The sequence below is a fragment of the Panthera onca genome, chromosome C1 (genome assembly GCF_046562875.1).
Source record: "Panthera onca isolate mPanOnc1 chromosome C1, mPanOnc1 haplotype 2, whole genome shotgun sequence".
Lineage (NCBI taxonomy): Eukaryota > Metazoa > Chordata > Mammalia > Carnivora > Felidae > Panthera > Panthera onca.
Window position 1 is genome coordinate 38,563,690 of NC_138346.1, and position 22,908 is coordinate 38,586,597.

General features: G+C 39.9%; 1 protein-coding gene across 9 annotated transcripts in view; it reads left to right on the top strand.

Annotated features, from left to right (window-relative positions):
• ANKRD44 (ankyrin repeat domain 44) overlaps nt 1-22,908 on the top strand; it is a 341,765-nt gene that overhangs the window by 205,740 nt on the left and 113,117 nt on the right. For 5 of the 9 annotated variants that reach the window (XM_078451045.2, XM_078451043.2, XM_078451046.2 and 2 more), the window contains exons 11-16: nt 9,144-9,226; nt 10,372-10,435; nt 12,437-12,505; nt 14,136-14,276; nt 15,935-16,018; nt 19,837-19,948. In XM_078451045.2, coding sequence (XP_078307171.2) covers nt 9,144-9,226; nt 10,372-10,435; nt 12,437-12,505; nt 14,136-14,276; nt 15,935-16,018; nt 19,837-19,948 — 553 coding nt within the window. The remainder of the gene's footprint in view (nt 1-9,143; nt 9,227-10,371; nt 10,436-12,436; nt 12,506-14,135; nt 14,277-15,934; nt 16,019-19,836; nt 19,949-22,908) is intronic. The other 4 variants (XM_078451044.2, XM_078451047.2, XM_078451051.2 and 1 more) reach the window with 2 other exon arrangements.

The following is a 22,908-nucleotide window of genomic DNA, read 5'->3' on the forward strand; positions in this document are numbered from 1 at the left end:
AGAGCAGAAGGCAGCAGACATCCTGAGCAGGGAGAAAAGCAGGAACGAGAGTCACAAGAGTACAGTTCCACGATTCTCTGCCCTGAAGTTGTATCATGTTGCAGGGGAGCCCAGGTTTTCACGGGCACTACCTGGCTCCAATCCAAGCTACCTTGCGTATGAACTGTGTGACCTTGAGCCATTGCTTAAGGCAATGTCTTAAGTCTCTGTGCTTTGGTTTCCTCGTTTCAAAAATGGAAGTAATAATAGTACTTGCCCATGGGCTTGTTATGAGGATTAAAGGACATAATTATTAGTAAATCTCTCTGCTATAGGTTAATATCTGTATGAGTTACATAAATATATCTGCTAACATTATCAAACAAGATAATCCATGTTAAAAGCTCTTTGAAGAGTGCCTAGCACATAGGAAGCTATCAGTAACTGTTTTTTGTTTTATTACTTAATGATATGTAGTAGAACCAAATTAAAGAGAGTTTTAAATGACTGAATGAAGAGTATAGCTTTGATCACAGAGACTGTGGGAAAGAAAAACTAGATGTTCAGGAAAACGATATAAGGACAGTGTAACGTAAGGAATTCCATTTTATCTGCCAAGTGTTGTGCAACAGAATTGAAAATCTTGCTTGAGGATGAGCTGAAATTTAAATAGTCCATGGAAGGCATCAGTGGGTTCCAGAGACCTTCTGGGACCCCAGTCCAGTGGTGGGAATAAGATCCAGAGCAGATGACTACGGTATTGTGAGGTTTGCACCATGCTATGGGAATAGGCAGGGAGACGCTGACTCTGTGGGTTTCACAAAAGAGGGGGCATTTCAGCAAAAGGAAGGATGGATAGGTGTTTGCCAGGAGAACAAAACTGTGTGAGGTTAAAAGATAGAGGGAAAGCAAGAAAGGCCATTCCAGGGAAAGGGAACAGTATTTACAAAAGCACAAGCATGTGCATGTGTTGAAAGCAGATTCCATGCTTGGCTTATCTGAGGTGTGTGGAGGAATGGAAAGAAATTAGGTGCAAAGGCAGGAAGAGCCACATCTTGAAGGACCTTGCATGTCCCACTAAGGAGTTGGATTCTGTTCTGAGGCATTCGGAAACTGTTAAAGAAGTCTAAGTAGATGTAGGGACGTTTGTGTCTAATGATCCCATTTGTATGTGAGGAAGATCACTCTGACAATAGCCCGGACGTGCAAGAGGTGGTCCAGACCAGAAACACGTGGCAGTCTCTTGCAAATGTCCAGGGAGGAAAAGACGAGGGCTTGGGCTCAGGACGAGGCTGCGGGGGGTGGAAAGAGAGGGACATGCTGACAAATAGTAAGAGCAGTGGGCTGTCTCCTTTCAGAATAAAGGACCTTTTTGACTGGGATATTGCAAGCTGAAAGAAACAGTTCAGTCTTGTGGAAAGAGTGCTCTTACCAGATTCTGAGTCCTGAACCAGATCATGGCTCCCCAAAGCCAGAGACTGTAAATGCTCAGTGTTCATTAAGCAGAAGTAGACTATCTAGACACATGCACTTCACCTGTGATATGTTAATATTTTCAGTGGTACTTTTATTTCAACTTAGGGTTACTTGGGGAGTTTTAACCAAACAACCATGATTTTCTGATTTTCTTTCAGATTTGGATCCACATGAGGGATAAACGGGGCCCACTACTTATTTAAAATTTCCCAAAATACATTTACTCAGTAAGCACAAAGTTCATTTCTGGGTAATGATTTTGACTTCACTTTATGCAAACACACACCATGTGGCTAAAGTGCCTTAGAGATGGCATTGTTGTTCAAGTAGCCTTTCCTTCCATTGACTGTGCTGTGTCCTGGGGATGCCACTGAGGCAAACATTGTCCCAGCTTCAAAGAGCCACATCTGCTTTTGTCACAGAATATCTGGGGATAAGAATGCTCCCTGCAGTGGGGGGGCCTGGGTGGCTCAGTTGGTTAAGCATCTGACTCTTGGCTTCAGCTCAGGTCATGATCTCACGGTTCCTAAGTTCGAGCGCTGCATCGGGCTCTGTGCTAACAGTGCAGAGCCTGCTTGAGATTCTCTCTCTCTCCCTCTCTGTCTGCCCCAGCCCCACTTGGGCTGTCTCTGCCTCTCTCAAAAGAAATAAACTTAAAAAAACAACAAAACAAAACCAGAAGGCCTCCTGCAGCAAACTGTGGTTCATTAGGCTGCAATCATGTGTGTTGTGGTGTGTGTGTTTGTGTGTGTGTGTGTGTGTGTGTGTGTGTGTGTGTGTGTGTGTAGTGCATGGGGAGAGAAATCACTTGAGGGGGAATATCAAAATGAGGTGTGAGGTGGGGGTAGTGTTGGAGAAGATGAACTTTGCTAAAGGCCTCTGGAAAATCATTGCATGATCTCTGGGCTCCTTGTAGATCTATGTAGAGTAGCTTATTAAAGAGGAGGAAAGTAGGACTTTGCTTCTATAAATAAGAAAACAAACAAATCGTATTTATGAAAATTAACCTATCCTCACTCACAAACAATATGACCAAATGTATTTTAAAAGATCTCCATATGACAAATGCTATGGTCCTTACTTTCTTATGAATTTATTGGAACCTCATTCTAGGGCCAAATGAATGTTTTTGGTATTCTTTTTCCTTGTCTGAACGTCAAGTCAGAGCACTTCTGCAACTTGACTCAGTGCTCACGCAACTTTATGTGGTGTCAAAGCCCTTTTTAGGTTTAGCCCTAGGGTTTAGCCCTTTTTTTAGGTTTGGGACACTTTTCTCTGGGATTTTAATTTGTCTTCCACCTTACTGATTATGCTCTCACGTGTTTTTCTGCCTCAACCACAGCAAAATTAGGGGTATTACAGTTACACAGGTAACTGGTTCCAACATCTGTTCATTCACTAAATGTTTGTTGAAGGTCTGTGAAGTATAACCCCCTGTGTCCGTTTCTGGGGTTACAGAATTCCCTGCCCTCAAGGAATTTATAATTCCACTGGGGGCAAGAAATAAACAAGCAGTTACAATCATGCATGCAAAGTGTGATGCCAGAATAATCGCTGGGTGCTACTGGACACAGAACATATGTGGGACATGGCAGGGCTGGGGGTGGGGTTTCCGGAAGGAGCAATGGTTACTGAAGATTGCAAGGTGTATAGTGATGAGTTAGGTCATGGGAGTCTGCAGATCTTAAGTGTAGACAAATTGTTTTTATTATAGTGTTACTTGAATATGTATAAACGTAAGACTAGATAGAAACTCCTTAAGCTTTTGACTCTATTTTATCAATAAATCCAAAAAAAAATTACAAAACACATGCAAACAGCACTCAACTTTAACAGGCTTACAGTAGTAGCAAACATTCATGAGTGCTTACTCATGCTAAGTGCCACTCTGAGGAGGAATTACCTTCAATTACCACAACAACTCCATGGAGTAAGTGATATATTATTGCCATCTTAAAGGTGAAGTGAATGAGGCACAGAGAGGTTCAGTTACTTGCCCACGGTCACAGAGCTTGTGAGGGGCTGGAAATGAGACTCTGTGCATCTGGATCTGGAGGTGAGGCTCCTCAGCAAGAAGCTTGCTGCCTCTCTATGTAGTGGACGATGTGATAGTGCACAATTTGCCAAAATTCAATCACCATTTCCATGGAGTTGTCCTGGTGGCCAAGGTGCTGACTCTTTAGAGGTCAGTACATGCTGTGGGAGTAGAGGTTTTGCAGTGGCTTCAAACGCAATAGAGGGACCGTGGGCTCATCACACAACACAAAGGCCAACTACTGCCAAATTCGGTACATATAGAAGGCTCAGCATACTGCATTATCACTGGCCCTTCCCAGGTCCAGACATCATTTGTCTATTAAGTCCACCTTTCTTCTGTTCTTATTGGCCCCTGCCAATCACAGTAGTTCCACATGGCAGCACTGTGACCCTGAATACAGACTTGGGCGCTGACATCTGGCGGAGGTCTGTGGTAAGAAGGTGGTTGTTGAGGGAAGCCAAAATATGCTTTTATACCACTTGCTTTAGGTTATCATCAAAAGGAAAAGAGAGTTTAACAATTCCCACGGAGAACTCTTGAAAGCCCAAAGGTATTTCCAGTGGCCTCCAGAGATGCACTAACTGGTTTGAGAAAGGCTACAAGGAGCCAAGGCAGAAGGATGAATTTCAAGAGGGGACCTGCATGTACCAAACAAAGCCTGGGCAGGAATGAGCCTTGGTTCCTCCAGGACAAAGGGATAGAAGTCCACTGAGATTCTAGAATACTGGCTGGTTAAGCAACACCTTGACCCCGAAGGGACCTTGTAAGCCACATTAGAGTGTTTGGTCTTGATTCAAAAGAAACCGCTAAAAGTGTCAGTAGGTTGCAAACAGCAAGAACCAGGCCTCACTGTTGCGAGTTATACCCAAATGCCTATAGCTTAGGGGTGCGTGATAATACTTGGAATGACATAGATAAAATTAATAGGAAACTGATTTTTTGATTTGGGTTGATCAGCTGAGTAAGAATCATAAAATCCTTTGAGGATCAAAAACCATCACATGTTTTTATCTCACCTGCTCAGTGGGCAAAACTAAATCAATCCACCTTCCCTAGGGGACTTGTGAGATAATTATCATAAAGAATTTTGAAATGTAGGAAGATAGCAGAAATGCTAGCAGATCACAAGTTATTCTTGGCTTTTATTTATTTTTTTTTAAATTTTTTTTTAACGTTTATTAATTTTTGAGACAGAGACAGAGCATGAACAGGCGAGGGGCAGAGAGAGAGGGAGACACAGAATCTGAAACAGGCTCCAGGCTCTGAGCTGTCAGCACAGAGCCTGATGCGGGGCTTGAACTCACGGACCGTGAGATCATGACCTGAGCCGAAGTCGGACGCTCAACCGACCAAGCCACCCAGGCGCCCCTATTCTTGGCTTTTAAAGAATTACAAACAGAAAGAAAGGAAGGAAGGAAGGAAGGAAGGAAGGAAGGAAGGAGGGAAGGAAGGGAGAAAGAATCACAAACCTGATTTTAAGAAAGAAAGAATCACAAACCTGATTTTAAGGAATCATTGCCTGATTACAACTTTAAAACTCATAGACTGCCAATTTTCCAACTAAGCTAATAATAATTTCAAGGGCAATAATACAATACTTGTATGGTAAAGGCTTATCATGGCCAGACCCCTTATTTAGCACTTGGTGTACATTATTAATTAGCCCTTACAATTGTTCTGTGAGATTGACACTATTATTATATTTATTTTCTGGATGAAGGAATCTTATTTATTTTCTGGATGAGGAAACCATTGTGTACTTCCCAAAGATCCAATAGCTAGCAAGTGTCAAAACTAGGACTCAAACCCAAGGTTTCTGATCCCATCACCTTAACCGCAGTGGTTTTTTTAGCATACAGCCAAAGGGAAAGTTCTAGAAAGCACTGGAGGTGGGAAGTGACCGCCGTAGCTCTCTGATGCCAAGGGGAAAGCTTAAAAGAACTTTTATTCTAATCCTGCACAAACCCTCTCCTTACTTCTGATAGGTCCCTACAGTTTATGCTGACCTTATTTGTTCTAAAGTAACTGGGTAGGAGACACAGGTAACACCTAAATTAGAAATAGCTAATACAGGGGTACCTGGGTGGCTCAGTTGGTTAAGTATCCGATTTCAGCTCAAAGCACGATCTCACAGTTCACAAGTTCGAGCCCCGCATTGGGCTTTGTGCTGACAGCTCAGAGCCTGCTGGTTGCTTTGGGTTCTTTGTCTCCTCTCTCTCTCTCTGTCCCTACCCCTGCTCTCTCTCTGTCCCTCCCCTGCTCTCTCTCTCTCTCAAAAATAAATAAAAACATGAAAAAAAAGAAAAGAAATAGCTAATACAAATGTATCTCATTAATTTTATGACTGGTCAAATAAATGTAGCATTTTAGGTAGAATTGGTCTCCTCTCTCCTGCAATTTATGCATTGTTAAGTTTACGGTTACCTGACGTCTTTATTTCTTGATCTTCTTCGATGTATACCTGATGAAGTAAGATGATGCTTCTTATTTGACTAAGGCAGCCAAACCCTAATTTTCCTGCCAAAGGTTTTATGGCCTTTCCTTATAAGTAGTCTTACTTTATAACAGTAAAGGAATAATTTTATTTTGAAATGCATGAATCATTTCTAAAGTGATTCAAAAATTCTGAATTTAATTTTTATTCTCTTTCCAATCTTGGCCTAATATTTGCCAATAATACTTGGGTCTAAATTAATATGTTTTCAAAACTTAATTGAGGTAGTGATTTTTTATTAACTATGGAATAAAAAACATATACCAAATAGAATTTTTGCTAGATCTTTTAGAATGGTTCTACCTCTTTTATCTTCTCAAGTTTACAAGTAGCAGGAAAAAAAGAATTAGCTAATGTAGAGTATGATGAATTATCTGAAAACAATGATGAAGTGTATGGAATATGTTACAATACTATTGCTGTTATACTATCATTTACACTTTTTATGTTTTTCCTAATTGGTTTCTTATAGATATTGATGCTATTTTCTCCAGTTCATTTGCTTGTATTATTGTATATAAAGATATATACTTTTTGTATCCTTAAAAATATATATTTTATTGCATATATACATATGTGTGTGCATATGTATGTATATATATGTGTTTAATATATAAAATTTTCATATATTTATATTTTACATATATTTGTACACACGTTTATATATTTTTATTAAAATTATTTTTTACTTTTTATTTATTTTTGAGAGAGAGAGAGACAGACTGTGAGCAGGGGAGGGACAGAGAGAGAGGGAGGCACAGAATCTGAAGCAGGCTCCAGGCTCTGAGCTGTCAGCATAGAGCCCGACATGGGGCTTGAACTCACGAACTGTGAGATCATGACCTGAGCAGAAGTCAGATGCTTAACCAACTGAGCCACCCAGGTGCCTCTTAAAATTATTATTATTTTTTTTTTTTTTTTAACTTTTATTTATTTTTGAGACAGAGAGAGACAGAGCATGAACGGGGGAGGGTCAGAGAGAGGGAGACACAGAATCTGAAACAGGCTCCAGGCTCTGAGCTGTCAGCACAGAGCCTGACGCGGGGCTCGAACTCACGGACCGCGAGATCATGACCTGGGCCGAATTCGGCCGCTTAACCGACTGAGCCACCCAGGCGCCCCTCTTAAAATTATTTTTAACGAATGAGGAAAGGATCAAAGAAATCTTGAGAGATCCAATCTAATTTCAGGCACATTCTTTCAGGAACTTGAAACCATCCTAGAAAATATTGTTGTTCTCTTGAAAATATCCAGAGATATTCATATAATCATATATTTTTGCCTTACTTGCCCTAAACAAACAAAAATGGTTAGGTAAAGTCTCGTTGGCTTAAAATTCCATTTAGTAAGGTGTTTTTAAAGCATGTTAGACATTTTACAAAATTACTATGTTTCACTGGAATCAAGAGGGAACAATTTAAACAGCAGCATAGATAGAAAGGCTTCTCTCCCATCCCCCAACTCACTCTTCCTTCCATGAGCATCAAGGTTGTCACTGGTGCAATTGCTTTTCAGAATTTTTTTTGTAAATGATGAGAGAGGCAATTACAAGCAGTTCTCCTCCACATGACACTGCCCAGAAGACAAGCAAATTGCATCTCTTGATGGATGCCAGCTATTATATACACTGGGTTGGAAATCTCCATATAGGGAAAGAGAAACGAACAGAGGGAAGACTGAACAAAAACACCGATACGCAGAGAGAAGTTTTGACGGAAAGAGAGAGGTGGTTAATTGCTGGCAGACTCAGATTTGGCAAAACACTGCATACCATGAAATATCTGTGAATATGTAGATACTTTCACACATTCACACACATCATAATAGCTTTTAGGAGAGCAAATAAAATTCATGTATCTGAAACCTAACAAATTCAAACTGTATGTGGTTTTTAATGCAGTGTAGAATCTGAAAACGGCAACTTTATGGCAGAGAAGAAACTTAGGTGATTAATACTGCAGGTGTAAGTATATATACTAGTGTTATGCAGAGGATTTACAAAATCTGAAATACAGTGTTTGAATATAACAATATGCTCTGAGAAATGAACACTAACATTATAAATGCTTATAAGTACACAGGAAACTCCTGATGATGCTGTTTGTTAGGAACTACAGTTCCGCACACGGCTTTGGGTCCTTGTTCGAGGAGAGGTGATGGGCAAGAGGAGGATTTGATTCTGAAAGCAAAAAGCACTGCCATCAGAAGGCTGCCGATCCCTTAAGGGATCATCCTGGGGACTGTTTTATGGTGGGGTATCAGTCCAAAAAGTCCTTTTCTAGATTCTTTCTGTAATACTGTTAGGGAAAATATGCTAGATTGATGAAATGTATGCAAGATAATGTTTACTGCTTCAGCACATTTTCATGACTCATGTCCTGATGTGGGTTAATGTGCAATATAAAACTTTATTAGGAAGATGACATTGCACCTGCAAAAGGTAAACATTAGTTTTTATTCTCATCCAAAGTTTTATTTTCAATAATACAGTCATTATTAATTCTTAGCAAAGTGCTTAGCACATAATGAGTCAATAGTATTTATTCATCAATTCAAGGAATAAAACAGGTTGCTGAGTAAAACAGGTTGCTGACATAAAATTGCTAAGCTGAAAAAAAAGGTAAATTAATTCTCAGTGTAGAGTCACCATTTATAGGGAATATTCTCTTGAAGATATACATTCCTCGGGGCACCTGCGTGGCTCAGTAGATCATGATCTCACGGTTCGTGAGATCTACTCACGGTTCAAGCTCTGCTTTGGGCTCTGTGCTGTCAGCTCAGAGCCTGGAGCTGCTTCAGATTCTGTGTCTCCCTCTCTCTGTCTCTGCCCCTCCACCCCTCATGCTCTGTCTCTCTTGCTCTCAAAAATAAATAAACATTAAAAAAATTTTTTTAGTTAAAAAGAAAAGAAGTTATACATTCCGTGTTGTTAGGGGTTTTTAATTCTGTTCTGGGTTTAGGATTTTATTTTTTTAAGAAAATGATTCCACAATTCCTGTCTGAGTGAAAGAATTATAAAATTATTTCAGGCAAGAGTCCCTAAGCGAGGTGTTGTGGATTTCATTTTCATCAGAGAACTTCTAGAAAGGTTGTTGTTCTTCTGCATGTATCTTGAGATCTGTTACCATTGAGCTGCTCCGTTCTTTTCCTCCTCAGGTGTGGAATCCATAGCATGTTCCCCTTACATTTAGCTGCCCTAAATGCTCACTCTGACTGCTGCAGAAAGCTGCTATCATCGGGTAAGTAACCCCATTACCACAGATGAGGCTTAATGTGTCCTGTAAATGAGCCAGACGGCTCTAGGTGTCCGATTAGAGTAAGTGGCTGCCTGCACTTCATGATATTCCTGACCTGGTCTGGGGACAGCTCCCAGCAGTACTTGGTGTTGTTACTGTTTGAGTGTCCGTATTCCTGCCCCAGAATGAGAGCCTTGTCTGTTTTTCAAGTTAAAGCTTGGGTGATCCAGAGTGAGAGGCAGGAAGGGATGGCCGTAGCTTACCGGAAGTTTGTTGTAATCAGAAAAAACATCTTCGAGGCTGAAAATGGCGGATTTAACAGTTAATCTTTTCAACAAAGGAAAAAGGGCAATTCCCCACATTTTGACAGTAGAAATGTCATGTTACCTCCCCATTCTGTGGCCTCTGAAAAATCACTACAGTTCGATCCCCCTCCACCTATGTTTAATTTTTATTTTTTTAAATATGGGACTGTTTAGAACCAAGAAATTCCTTCTGGTTTGGAGCTTTGCTAATCTTTCTTATCACTGCTTCTGCCAACCTCCATGTATTAAGAAGTTCCTGGCTTTCAAAGGTGATAGAGGTCTGCAAGGCAAAGATTGTTTATGAATTAATTCAACAGACATCCCAGAGGCATTTTTTTCCTTTTAAGTGCTTTACCTATGGTTGATTCTGCTTTCACTGCTTTTGGCATGTTTAAAAATAATCCCTGCATGAAAGCATGTTTCCCAGATCTTAAACCAACTGGAAGCTAATAATACACATAAGAAAATATCTACTCCAGCATGTTAAGATTACTCCTTTGCTGTCCATGTTTTCTCCATGTGTTCTGTCTGCCTGTCTATTGCCCTACTTATCTCAAATTGGTTTCATAAATTTCTACCCTGGGATTGAAATATGGGGCTGTGGTTCACCCAGGGCTGAATGTGAAAATAAATTCTTCTAGACTTCACGGTTCTTCCTATAAAATTGCCAAGCTTGAGCAGTTACCATTCGTTTCCATGACAACCTCTTTCTGACTACAATTGCTTGCATTCTGGTTTTTCTACTAACTGATTTTTCTGTCTCTGCAATGTTTCTTGTGGTTTAACTAGGACAAAAGTATAGCATAGTATCCTTGTTTAGTAATGAGCACGTGCTGTCTGCAGGCTTTGAAATAGACACCCCAGATAAATTTGGAAGAACGTGCCTTCATGCTGCCGCTGCAGGAGGGTGAGTAGTTAGCAATTTCAGTTGTTATTTCATGACTTAACTCCTCTAATTTATCTTCATTGACTCAAGTTGTCTGTGAATCAAAGTCAATTTCTGTAGTAAGATGGGTAAAGAATCATTTCTACCAACACCAAATATCACTATCACTATTCCACTTGCAGATTAATTGTACGTTTGTTCTTCCAAAGAAAAATTGTTGGCCCATCTCATATAGAAAATCATTTTTCTTCTGTTTTCTCTTCTCTTCCTTTTCCTTATTTTTTTTAAATTGTAGGTCTTCAAGCCTTATAGAATGTGTATCTAGCTGATACGCTACCAAAAGAAAATAATTTGAGATTTGTTCCTAAGTTTTTCTTCTTTTGTTGTTGCTAGTAGATGGATGATGCACAAGGGAATCCAAGATTGAATTAGTTCATGTTTATTTGCAGATATTTTTGTCCTTATTTCAAAGCTGATTTTTAAGTACTTAAATGGTTAAATGTGAACAAAGGTCAAGAAAACCCAAAGGATAGGCAAGAAATGATTTAATCCTTGCCTTTTTTTTTTTTTTAAGTTGTAGAAAGCATGTTTTAATCAGGTACTCTTCTTCATATCAGTGGTGAAATTAAGCCTCTGATCAATATGTTATTGATATATGACCATATATTGACCAAACATGGCCTCTCTCAGATGACCTTGTTTGGGTAAGGTGTTAGTTCTTAATCAAGTTTCTAGTCCTTAAGGAGAAGCAATACCTCTCCATTTGTCATCTGTACATTATCAAAGGCATTACCTCTTTATCAGAGGTGGGTTGACTGTGAAACCTCAGGGCCTTTATTTGCATGGGTCCCTTCCAAAATCTTGTATTTAGTTTTATATTCATAGTTATGTATTATTTTTTAAATGAATCTCCCTCTACCCAACCCCTCTCCCCAAATGAGTCTCATGAGCCACACAACTAGATCTGCCTCTGCCCTTGATCCTTTGTGTTCATTCAGTAAGAGACAGGTGCCTATCAATGGGCACGCTACACAGACACATAATGGTCTCAGAAAGTTCTTATATTTTATGACAGAAACAGCTAGTTCTCTGAGAGAGGTGACTACAAAGGGTGGATGGGGGGGGGACCCTGCTCAGGTTCATCATTAATGAGATCATTTTTCATATTTAAATGATAATAAAATAGTAAATCTGAGACTACTTCTCAGCATTCCAAGTTTAAAACAATAATGGATGATTGTCTCTTTTTATGCCGACATTTGAAAAAAATATCAGACCTACACAGAAAGTGGAAACACACCATTCTGGATACATATCTGAAATTCCTAGTAGAATTAATATTTAGCTACATGCCCTTCAATAGGAAAATTCACTTCAGTGGGTCCTTTTTTCTTTACTAAATATGATTTATTGCTTCTGCAAATGACAAAGAAGCTTTGGAAGATCACTATGCTCCATTACATCACTTTTGGCCTTTTATTTTTTGCACATTTATTTACCTATATTACAAAGGCAGGGAAATGCAGCTGTTTTATTTTCCATTATGGAGAGTCTGGGTTGAAAACGGTTATCACAGTGAATTCATTCTGCTGTGATAAAAGGTAATGCTTCTCCATTCTGGCTCATTGTTTAAAGGTGATGCAAAATCATCATATGTTTAAGGGGTTATTTCCCAAACCCTTGATGCTTTTGAAAGAGAATTTCAGGATAAATGATGAAACCATCACTTAAAGGTTTAATCATGTAATAATAACCATGTAAAAATAATTAAATACCTTGGTCATGGAATTGAAAATGTTCCATCAGGCTCTTTAATGCATTGATTTATGGAAAAAGGAATTCCAGGAACTTTAGATCCTTGCAATATTACCTTCCTCATATGTTCACGTTGTTTTTGTGTTAGCAGAATTTAAAGCTGGAACTATCATTCCATCTTGGCCCACACTTCAAAAACAGCTCTTTCTGAAGGTAGCCCAGCAATTGACGTCTGCCATCTTAATAATGTTTTCCCTGTCTTTCTAGTAACGTGGAATGTATAAAACTCTTGCAGAGCAGCGGAGCAGATTTCCATAAAAAGGACAAGTGTGGGAGGTATGTAAACAGGGAACTCTGCTTCAAGTGCCTAAGTAAAAGGAGTGGGGAGCAATCCATCTGGAAATCATGTTATACTGAAATGGTAAACAGGGAAGCTAGCTGGGGAGATTCTGTCCTCAGAAGGAAATCCCTTTTTGTAGTGAAACACAACAAAGCAGGCACAAGCCCCAAGGAAGGCATCTCCTCTCACAGCTCTGTTTAGAAATGTCAGTGTGTCTTCTTCCAGTTTTTTTTTTTTTTCCATGCATCTCTCTACCCCTCCTCTCCACATGCACCCTGGCTCTTGGAGATGCTACAGATGTCTTCTCTTACCAACCTACCTATGGTACTCCTACCCACCCTTCCAGACTTAGGTTAAGTAACACCTCCCTCCCCTTCCCCTGGCACCCTCCATACTTCACAACTGAAGCACATATCACACTGTTCTAGTGGACTCTCTGTTTTGTCTCTCCTCTTACCTGTCCATGGCTCTCCTGAGGAACAGGACTGGATCTTGTAAAATACTTATAATTTACTTTTGGGGGGATGAAAGAGGAGAAAGTCAACTAGTAAAAGAGCCCATACATTGACTTTAAAATATAAAAGAGTGGTACTTGAAAATTAATCAATAGTTCTTGAAGTAAAGTTATTCACTTTGATATAAAGTAATTCATTTGATTATTATACCCTAAATATTGGCTAGGCACACCAGATAAACTGTTAAATAATTGGGGACTAAAAATAAGTAATATAAAATAAATTGCTTCATGTTTCTGCAATGCCTTACTCTTTATAAGGTGCATGTGTTTCTTATATATTACCCATTTGGTTTTTCATGGTCTCTCTATGAGATATATGGGGATGCTTATTATCCTTTTCTAATAGATGAATAAAAGTGGCTTGGAGAAACTAAATGAGTTATACATGTAATAAATTTACATGTGCATGTAAAATTCTAGGAATTTTAGACCTAGAATAGATGTTAGGGGACAGCTGCTCACAGGTCCTTATTGAAGCAAGGGTGAGCAAGCCCAGGCCCAGAGAGGGGATGTGGTTTGGTATAGCTCATGGGCATTGTTCTTCCCATTAACCTACATCCCTACCCCCACAGGGCTTGTAGTAATGGGTGCATCCAGGGGAGAGACAGATACTTTATAAAGGTAGTTTGGGCCCAGCTTGGGGAGGTCTTCCATTCCAGACTAAGGAATCAAGGCTTTGCTCAGTGGAGAGGACCGATGGCTTTAGAACAGGATGTCGTATGTGGGTATTGGACCTTAGAAAATCCAGTTCTTCATTCATACCAATTAGAAATAGATAGAAATTTGATTAGAGCTAAGGAGGCCAATAGGGATGGTATTGCAATAGTCTGAAAGAGCAGTAATGTAGATCGGAACCAGGATAGGCACTAGGAATGGAAAGAAAGGGTAGATCCTCAGGTAGGTGGCCGTGTCTGAAGCCACTGTCTTTGTATCCTCAGCTCCAATGTATAAATTCAAATGAAGGCATGTCCCTTGGCATCCACACTCTGAGAGCTGAAGAGCTTTCCCCACTCCCAGGAATAAGGCTGTCAGTGCTAATGCTGATGATGGGTGGGGGGAGGTCTGTTTTTCAGACTGAATGAAGTAAGAAATTGCTCTTTGTTTTTCAGGACGCCTTTGCACTATGCAGCTGCAAATTGTCATTTCCATTGTATTGAGACATTAGTGACCACAGGGGCCAACGTTAATGAAACAGATGACTGGGGACGGACAGCTTTGCACTATGCTGCTGCATCAGACATGGATAGAAAGTAAAAACAGCCTTGCTCAAATTTACTTTGGGGGTATGGCTACAGGGGGTGGGTTTACTCAGTTTTCTTCATACTGCCTCATGGAAACTGTGAGTGAAGAATCTCCCTCATCCAGGGCCAGAGGAGTTAGAATTGCCTCATCCCTAACCCCAGTTTTCCCATTCTGCTCTCTTTATGTTTGATTATTACGTGTCACTGCCCAATTATTTCTCTTCTCTCGTCTTTGGGTTGAATGCCAAGTGGAGCTGTCAAGCCCATGTTTTCAGTTCATTCGAGATCAGCTGTGATTTATTTTGTCATATACTGCAGTTGCCATCATCACCTCTTAAATGCTTCATTGGCTCTCAAACTTACATTCGCTAATAAATACGTCACATGTCGAAAATATCCATCCATGTATAATCCCAATAGCCTTCAAATCCAGCGTTGGTATGTGTAAAATTGGCACTCTTTCCAAACCTGGGCAAGAATGCTCTATCAGGAGCTGGAAAGAGGAAGCTGGATGCCCTGGACATGTTTGGATTCTAGGTGTCCAGGGATGAAAAGCAGAAGTGAACCAGGTCAGGTGGAAATGGTGTGAGAGGTGCCCACAGCTTATGAGATTGTTCTCAAAGACTTGAGGACCAGGGCCTCCTTCAGAGGAATGCTTTTGGTGACCCTGTTTGGAGAACTATTGACTTACTTGCCACTCTGTGTTACGGAATTGATTCTGGGTCAGTGCTAAATTCTATTCGTATACAGCAGTGGCTTTTAAATATTTTACACAGTGACCCACGGTAAGAAATACATTTGATGTCATGACCCAGTATATGTACTCAAATATATAGGTTTTAAATACCTATATGTCTATATAGATGTGTGTGTGTGTGTAAAAAGGAGGCAGAATTTCATAAAACCATATTTACTTTTACTATGTGTGATCATTCTGATATTTTCTCTTTTATCTTGTTAAAAAAAACCCTAATTACTGCAGTCTACTAAATTAATTTCATAATTCCATAATGGATTATAATCCATATTTCCAGTTTGGGAAACACTATTTTTCTTTTTATGTTTACATAATATTGGCAAATCTGATGTTCCTACACTCTGGATCCCGTAGACCCATAGGTTATTAATTCGACAAACATTTATTGAGACCTTATTACATAGCAGGCTCTATGCTGCTCACTTAGAAAAGAATGTGGGAGCAAGTACACTTCAATGTTAAAGCTGAGAAAGGAATCCTATGTGATGAAGAATTTCTCTGTCAGTTGAAGAGTGACTAGAACCCCATTCCTGGATAAGTGAGATGCTGAACTGACAAGGAGGCAACAAGGAATGTGGTAGGAGTCAGGGAGGTCTAAGCTAAATTGCCTCCTATTTACTTGGGGAGTTTAGGATATTTATAGAGGGGAGGACGACTTAATTGTTGTCTTCCTTACTGAAACCAGGGTGGAAATTCTAGGAAAGTCATGTTCTCAGTTGGGTTTCTTGGGAGAGAATAGATTTACTGGATGGCGTTTAAGAGAACCACGTAGATCCTCAATGAAAATCAGGAGTGCTTATTTCTTTTGGGTTGGGGGAAAAGTTGTTGAGATAGAAGTTGTACCAAAATCACTAGCAGCTTTGCCATTAAAACAAATAATTGTAATTTTTTTTCTTTCCCTTATGTTGAGAAGTAAGACTATCTTAGGAAATGCCCATGAAAATTCAGAAGAACTTGAAAGAGCCAGAGAGCTGAAGGAAAAGGAAGCCGCATTGTAAGTTTCTTCTCAGCTTAAAGCACAAGTTGTAATTACTGATGCTTGTCTGCTTTTCTGGGTTGTCACGTAGGGCAGCCCTTGCTATTCTAGGGTTTGATTTGGGATATTGAGGAAGCGATATGGGCTTGCCTTTAGTGAAGAGGAAATGGTTCTTTTAATATATCCCTTAATTATGCTATTTTTACACAAGGAACTCTTCCTAAAATTGAACCCTTTGCCAAGACCATCACTGTGATTGGTCAGCAGTTTTTAGGAACAGGTGTCTTAAATATCATTTTTGACTGCCATGCATCATATGCCTCAGGGGACACATTAAGCCTCCTCTCAGGCCATCAGCTCTCCTTTAATGACCTGGGGGTAACTATTTACCAGGTCCTATAAATAAATGTTTTGAAATTTCAGCATGCAATACTGTGGTTGTGTTCTCCCTCCCCTCCCCAACCCACAAACATCAGCTCACAAACAGTCCTTCACTCTTTCCCACAACTTCTCCTGCCCCACCTCATCCCACCTCTCTCTCTGGCTTCTGGCAGAGACTTAGCTAGTACTGTGACAAGGGCCAGAGTCCCTGCCATCACCCAGGGGGGTTGATGCACAGGAAGCTGTAATGCCTCATCCTCTGAGAGTCCTTGTGCAACAAAGCAGAGTGTGAAGGTTGTGCTCTGCTCAGTGCAGTAGCCAGCGTGTCGCTGGTGTTCAGTGACTGTTAAACAAATGAACAAAGGAATGATTACTGCCCACACTTTGTGTCCTGCCTCCTTGAAACTAGTGGATACAGTTCTCTTAAGAGTCTGCACCCACACAGTTCCTAACTTGTTTATTCTCTTCTCCAGTTGTCAGAAGAACCAATTTCTTTGTGACCTGAAGGCTTGTGTCCCCTCTAGGGTCTTCCCACTGTCCACTGGGCTGTCCTCCCAGGTCCAGACCATTGTGGAAGAGAAGTTAGAAAGTGTGGCCCTGATACAGGTTGTGGGACGTAACTTGGGCTGTTACTGGGGTGGGGACAGGAAACATGGCCATGAGTAAAGCAGAATGACCAAGGTTTTGCCCTAATATTCCAAACTTAATGATATTCAAAGACTGTAGAATTTTAAGCCACATCAGCCAGCACCCCCTTCTCCAGTGAAATCGTGCCAAGAACAGCCCTCTTACCCTCTTACGGCTGATGGAGAGGGAAAAAGCAGGACAGGCAAGGGAGGCAGGGAACCAGCCTTCCTGAGAGCTCTTCCAAGCAGAGAGGCTACATCTCTCATCCAGATACATCTCTGACTTAACGTGCAGGTCTTGATTTTGCAGCGCAGGTGCCCAAAGTGGTAGCCACAGCCCTGGGAGGAGAAGAGATAAGCATCCCCAGTTAAAACTGGAATGTATTTTCCCTTGGAAACGATATGGAGAATATTCAAATTCTACAGTGCTGTTGTTTTTTCAAATCACACTGCTGGTAGTATAGTTCAGCTATATCCTGGGGTAAATGACACTTTGGGAGCAATTCCAAGTTTTTTCCGAATTACATATTAAATCCGCCAACTGGCTTTTTACAATGTGACTCTTTCAGGAGCTGGGGGTTGTGAATCCACTAGAACCCTTTTCCTATTGAATGATTTTATTTCAAGAGCCAAATTCTATTTAAAATGAGTCATACCTGGGATCCCGTCCATGGACATTTAATTGCCAAAATAAAAAAAGACTTCCTTTTAAGGTACAAATCACCAAAGACAGAATGATATCAGAACTCCAATAATAGTTTGATTTATTATGGAGCATTTGATGGATAAATCTGGTAACTTGTAGATATTTAGTGTAAAAAATTTGTGTCTTTTATCAGTTTTTCTAGAAATTAAAATATCTGTGTTAATCGTCTCTATGTGTGACTTATTTACTCCTTTTGCCTTATGCCAAAAGATAGGTAAGTGTTTGAGTCACAGGATGATGTATGGAAGTGTTGAATTATTGTATTGTACACCTGAAATTAATATAACACGGTATGTGAACTAACTGGAATTAAAGTAAAAACTTTAAAAAAAATAGAACCAAAAATAAAGTGTTTGAGGAAACAATAGGCATTTTCCCTTGGATGGTCTTATTTAATGTACATGCTTCCATTGCATATTTTGATGTAAGTATAATTCGAGCATTTGAGAATTTTGATTTGAGTATGAAATTGAATCAGCTTGACCTTGTAGAGGACACATTTGTCCCACTGCCATGGATATAAAACTGAAATTATGGAGTGGTGCTTCCTGACTACTTATTCTCTCTTTGACTAGAAGACCTTGAACAGAATTCCTACATCCCCCGGCACTTGTGTCCTGGGCTTTGGGACATTTCAGCCAAGTTGGAGCCACATCACACCCCTACCTCCAACCCATTGTAAAGATTGTGGCTCTTTTAGAAAAATTATAATTCTTTCCGAAAAGGCTTTCTAAGTTTATTATTAATTATTTTGTTCTAGTCTATACATAATGATGCAATTTAAGCGTCTGTCTTCAGATGTGGTTACTGAGTTAATCTTTTATATTTTTTAAGTGTTCGCCCGTTCCTTTAATCTTTTTATTATTTGGGCTATTCTTAAGTTCTTTTGCTGTTGTTATTTTCTTATTCTTCCTAATTTTCATTTTCTAACCTTTGAATTGATGGTAGTCTCCAATAGCAAGGTTAAAAGTAGATCCCTCTCTCTTGCTGTAATGGCCTGACCACTTCTTTGTTACATTTGAGAGCTCATCTTTTGAACGTGGAACTCAAAAACTCATTACTCAGTAATCCTGACGACAGACAGGTTCTGTACTTTAAGGTGAAAAGGAAAAAGAGAATTATTCTTTATTATGCTAAGTGAAGTAAGTCAGAGAAAGACAGATATCATATAATCTCACTTATGTGTGGAATCGAAACAACAAAACAGGTGAACAAACAAACATAACCAGACACAGACTCATAAGTACAGAGAACAAACTGGTGGTTGCCAGAGGATAGGGGCGGAAGAATGGGCAAAATAGGTAAAGGGGATTAGAGATACAAATTTCCAGTTGTAAAATAAATAAGTCATGGAGATGAAAAGTGAAGCACAGGGAATCAATAATATTGTAGTAACATTGGTGACAGACGGCAGCTACACTTGTTGTGGTGAGCACAGCATAATGTATAGAATTGCTGAATCACAATGTTGTACACCTGAAACTAATATACAATTGTATGCAAACTATAAAAACAAAACCAATCAATGCAGGAAGAGACAAATGGATTATTGTAACAGAACAGAGTCCAGAAATGAGCCCATGTATGGATAAACATGCAATAATTGATAATGACATTAAAACAACTCAGTGAAGAGGGGATAGTACTTTCAATAAATTGAGGTGGGGGACGGTACTTAACTACCCTCTTGTTCCTAAAGCTTTTCCTGAATTCTAGAATGGCTATTTTAAGCTGAAGTAAAGATGGATACAGAAAACACAAACATGTAAAACTTTTAATACATAAACCTTCATTGCTGTAGGATATTTTTAAAAGTTTATTTATTTTGAGAGAGAGAGAGGGGGGAACAGAGAGGGGGAGAGACGGAATCCCAAGCAGGCTCTGCACTGACAGTACAGGGCTCAAACTCATGAACTGTGAGATCATGGCCTGAGTCAAGATCAAGAGTTAGAAGCATAACCGACTGAGCCACCCAGGCACCCCATTGCTGTAGGACTTTTAAAGAAACACTTAAATCCACAAAGTGCTTTGTGGAACATTTATAACAGGAGAATATTTACATTAATTATAACTTTTACTCTAGAGATGTTTTCTAAAATAACACCCCATTTTTATACTTGCAGATGTCTAGAGTTTCTGCTTCAAAATGATGCAAACCCATCTATCCGGGACAAGGAAGGTTACAATAGCATACATTATGCTGCTGCCTATGGCCACAGACAATGTCTGGAATTGGTAAGCTGTTCTGTCTTGTTTTGTTTCCTCTAACACACACACACACACACACCACACCACACACAGACCCAACCCTGAAAATGCCGGTCTTAATCTCTCACAGATGCCCTCACTGCCTAATTAAGTCCCCACTAGAAATCACCTTGAAGATATTCTGTGGTAAATGATTATATGTTTACTTTACAACAGGTAGATCTCATTGTTTCATTTCTGTGCATCCTAATCTCACAGCTACTGCTTTTCATATTAACTTGGACTAGGAATGTTAGATCTCTGTATGGACAGTTTGTATTTTAAAGATAATTTGGATGTATCAAATAGGTTCAGTATATATTTCCAGTCACACTTATCACCCTATGTGTTGTAAGATGACTTACATAGCTGCTAGGCATATGGGTTTGTCATGGTCCCACATTTGTAGTCTAGAGAGAGAAATTGACAAGGGCTCAACAGCAAAATTTATTGGAATTTCCAAACTGCCCCAAATTTCAAACCTGCAGCTATCGAAAAACACCTGGGGTTTTGGAGTCAGAAATTCTTCTACTGGTATAGGTCATCAGACACAAACTTAAATGACCACAAGGACAGAAATGGAAAGTAAGCCAGTGAAGTGAGCCCAGGTGTAGAGCAATAGGGAGCAGTGGGGACTGTGGCCAGTAGGACATGTTATGTCTAAAGGGAGAAACAGCCAGTCAGCTCCAGTGAGTGAGATCAGGTGGTAATTCATACTCAGGGATGAACTCCAGTGTTTCAAGGAAAGCTAGAAATGTAGACTTTTTATGTGAAATTTCCTATTTCAAAAACACTGGGTGGACCAGGAAGAAAAACTACAGATTTGTGGTTAAATCCTGGCTGCTGGCCACCATTTGTCATCTCCTGAGCATCGCCCATGGGTCAGCTTCACTAGGACGCATGGGGCATCCCAAACTCACTATCTTTGGTCCATTGGTAGGTGCCACCTTCCTCAGTGGACTCCAACTCTTTTCCTTGTCTTTTTAAAAGGAGTAGTCCTGGGGAGACTGGGTGGCTCAGTCGGTTAAGCAACCAACTTCAGCTCAGGTCATGATCTCCCAGTTTGTGAGTTCGAGCCCTACATCGGGCTCTGGGCTGACAGCTTGGAACCTGGAGCCTGCTTTGGATTCTGTGTCTTCCTCCCTCTCTCTGCCCCTCCCTGCTCATGTTCTGTCTCTCTCTCTCCTTCAAAAACAAATAAACATTTTTTTAATTTAAGAAATACATAAATAAATGGAGTAGTCCTACTTTTCAGAGTTATTGAGGAGATATGTTTGAGAAAACACTTGCACTTTATCAACTGCACAATCTATTAAGGAAGGCCTGAGGCGGAAAGCCAGCAAGCAGTTGTGTCAGTGCCTCCATAGAAATGACTGAATGATGTTCTAGCTGGTTCCTTTACCTTTGAACTTGCTGCCAGATTTAAGTGGTTCCAATTAGGGTCATTCTTACTATATTTCTCTTAACCATGAATGTGGGGAAATGTTCATAAACATTTGAAAATAGAGAGGTGATTATTCTGGTGTTGCTAGGTGTGGCATTTATTGGTGAATTATATCTACCATCATCATTCTTGAAGACTTCTAAGTCTCCTTTCCTGAGGTTCTTGTGGTTGCTGAAGACTTCCTTGTTTGACCTTGAAGGTGTCATTTTCCCCCTACTCCTGATTCTGTTATAGTTCCCCTTCCAGTTACAGAGGCTGCAAAAGAATTACCCCAAAATTAGTGGCTTAAAACAACAGCAATTATTTAATATCTCTTATTGATCAGGAATTCAGGAGTGGCTGAGCTGAGTAGTTATTGTTAAAGATATCCTGTGAGATTACAGACAATGTCTGAGGCTGGGATAATCTCAAACACTTCTTCACTCATGTCAGTTACCTGGCTTGTAAGATTTAAATAGCTTCTGTGGGGCTTCTGTCTGTGGTTTTCTCTAGCATGATGGTTTCAGAATAGCTGGATATCTTACGTGGTGGCTCAGGGATCAAAAGGAGTGATCCAGAAGATCACTTCAGGGATCCAGAAGAGAGTGGGAGACAGCCAGTGTGAGAATGAATGAGAGAAAGACAGTATCAGTCTTAATGATCTAGCCTTGAAGGTCACACAGGGTTACCCTAGAGAGGAGAAGTAGACTCCACCTTTCAAAGGGAAGAGTGTCAAAGGATTTATAGACATATTTTAAAACCATCCAGTTTCCTAGGAAGATGTAGAAAGCCAATGATTTCATAGCCTTCTGTAAGATGGACTTTAATGGAGAACCACAAGTGGCCAAGGGGCAATCCTTTATCTTATAGATGGGCAAACCAAACCACAGGGCATTAACTGGTTTGTGCCAAAGACATAGCCCTGGTCAGTGGAAGAAGCAGTCTCATGAATCAGGATTCCTGATTTAAAAAACAAAAAATATTTTCTATACCATGCTGCTTTCCATTGCAGGGCAAAGCTCTACCACCACCCAAGCCTTTTCAGCATAGAGCAAAAGCTTGGAAGGAACTGGTTAAGATGTAAGACAGGGTCACTTCTGCCTCCCAACACCAGCATTGCTGTGGAAGTTGATCTAGACCTATCACCATATAGGACTCTATGTTTAGGTCCCATATAAGAAAGGCTCCTCCCAAAGTTTGTACGTGTGTGTCTGTGTGTTTAGTAATCAGTGGCAGAGAGTGAAGGCTTACTATTGTTACTACCCATCATAAGCCTGCATTCCAAAATGTACTTAAGACACAGCTGTCTTTAATTGGTCTTCTCTATGAAAACCACATGTCATAACTGGACATACAAACTTTTATTACAAAGTTATTATAGTCTTAATAACTTTGCTGTTTTAAAGTACTTTGAGGAGTTATCTTTAATCCCATCACATGAGTAACTCTGAGAATGATTGTTCTGTAACATTTTCTTTCTATGTAAATAATATATTGCATATTATTTTCATTTTTCAGGAAAGCC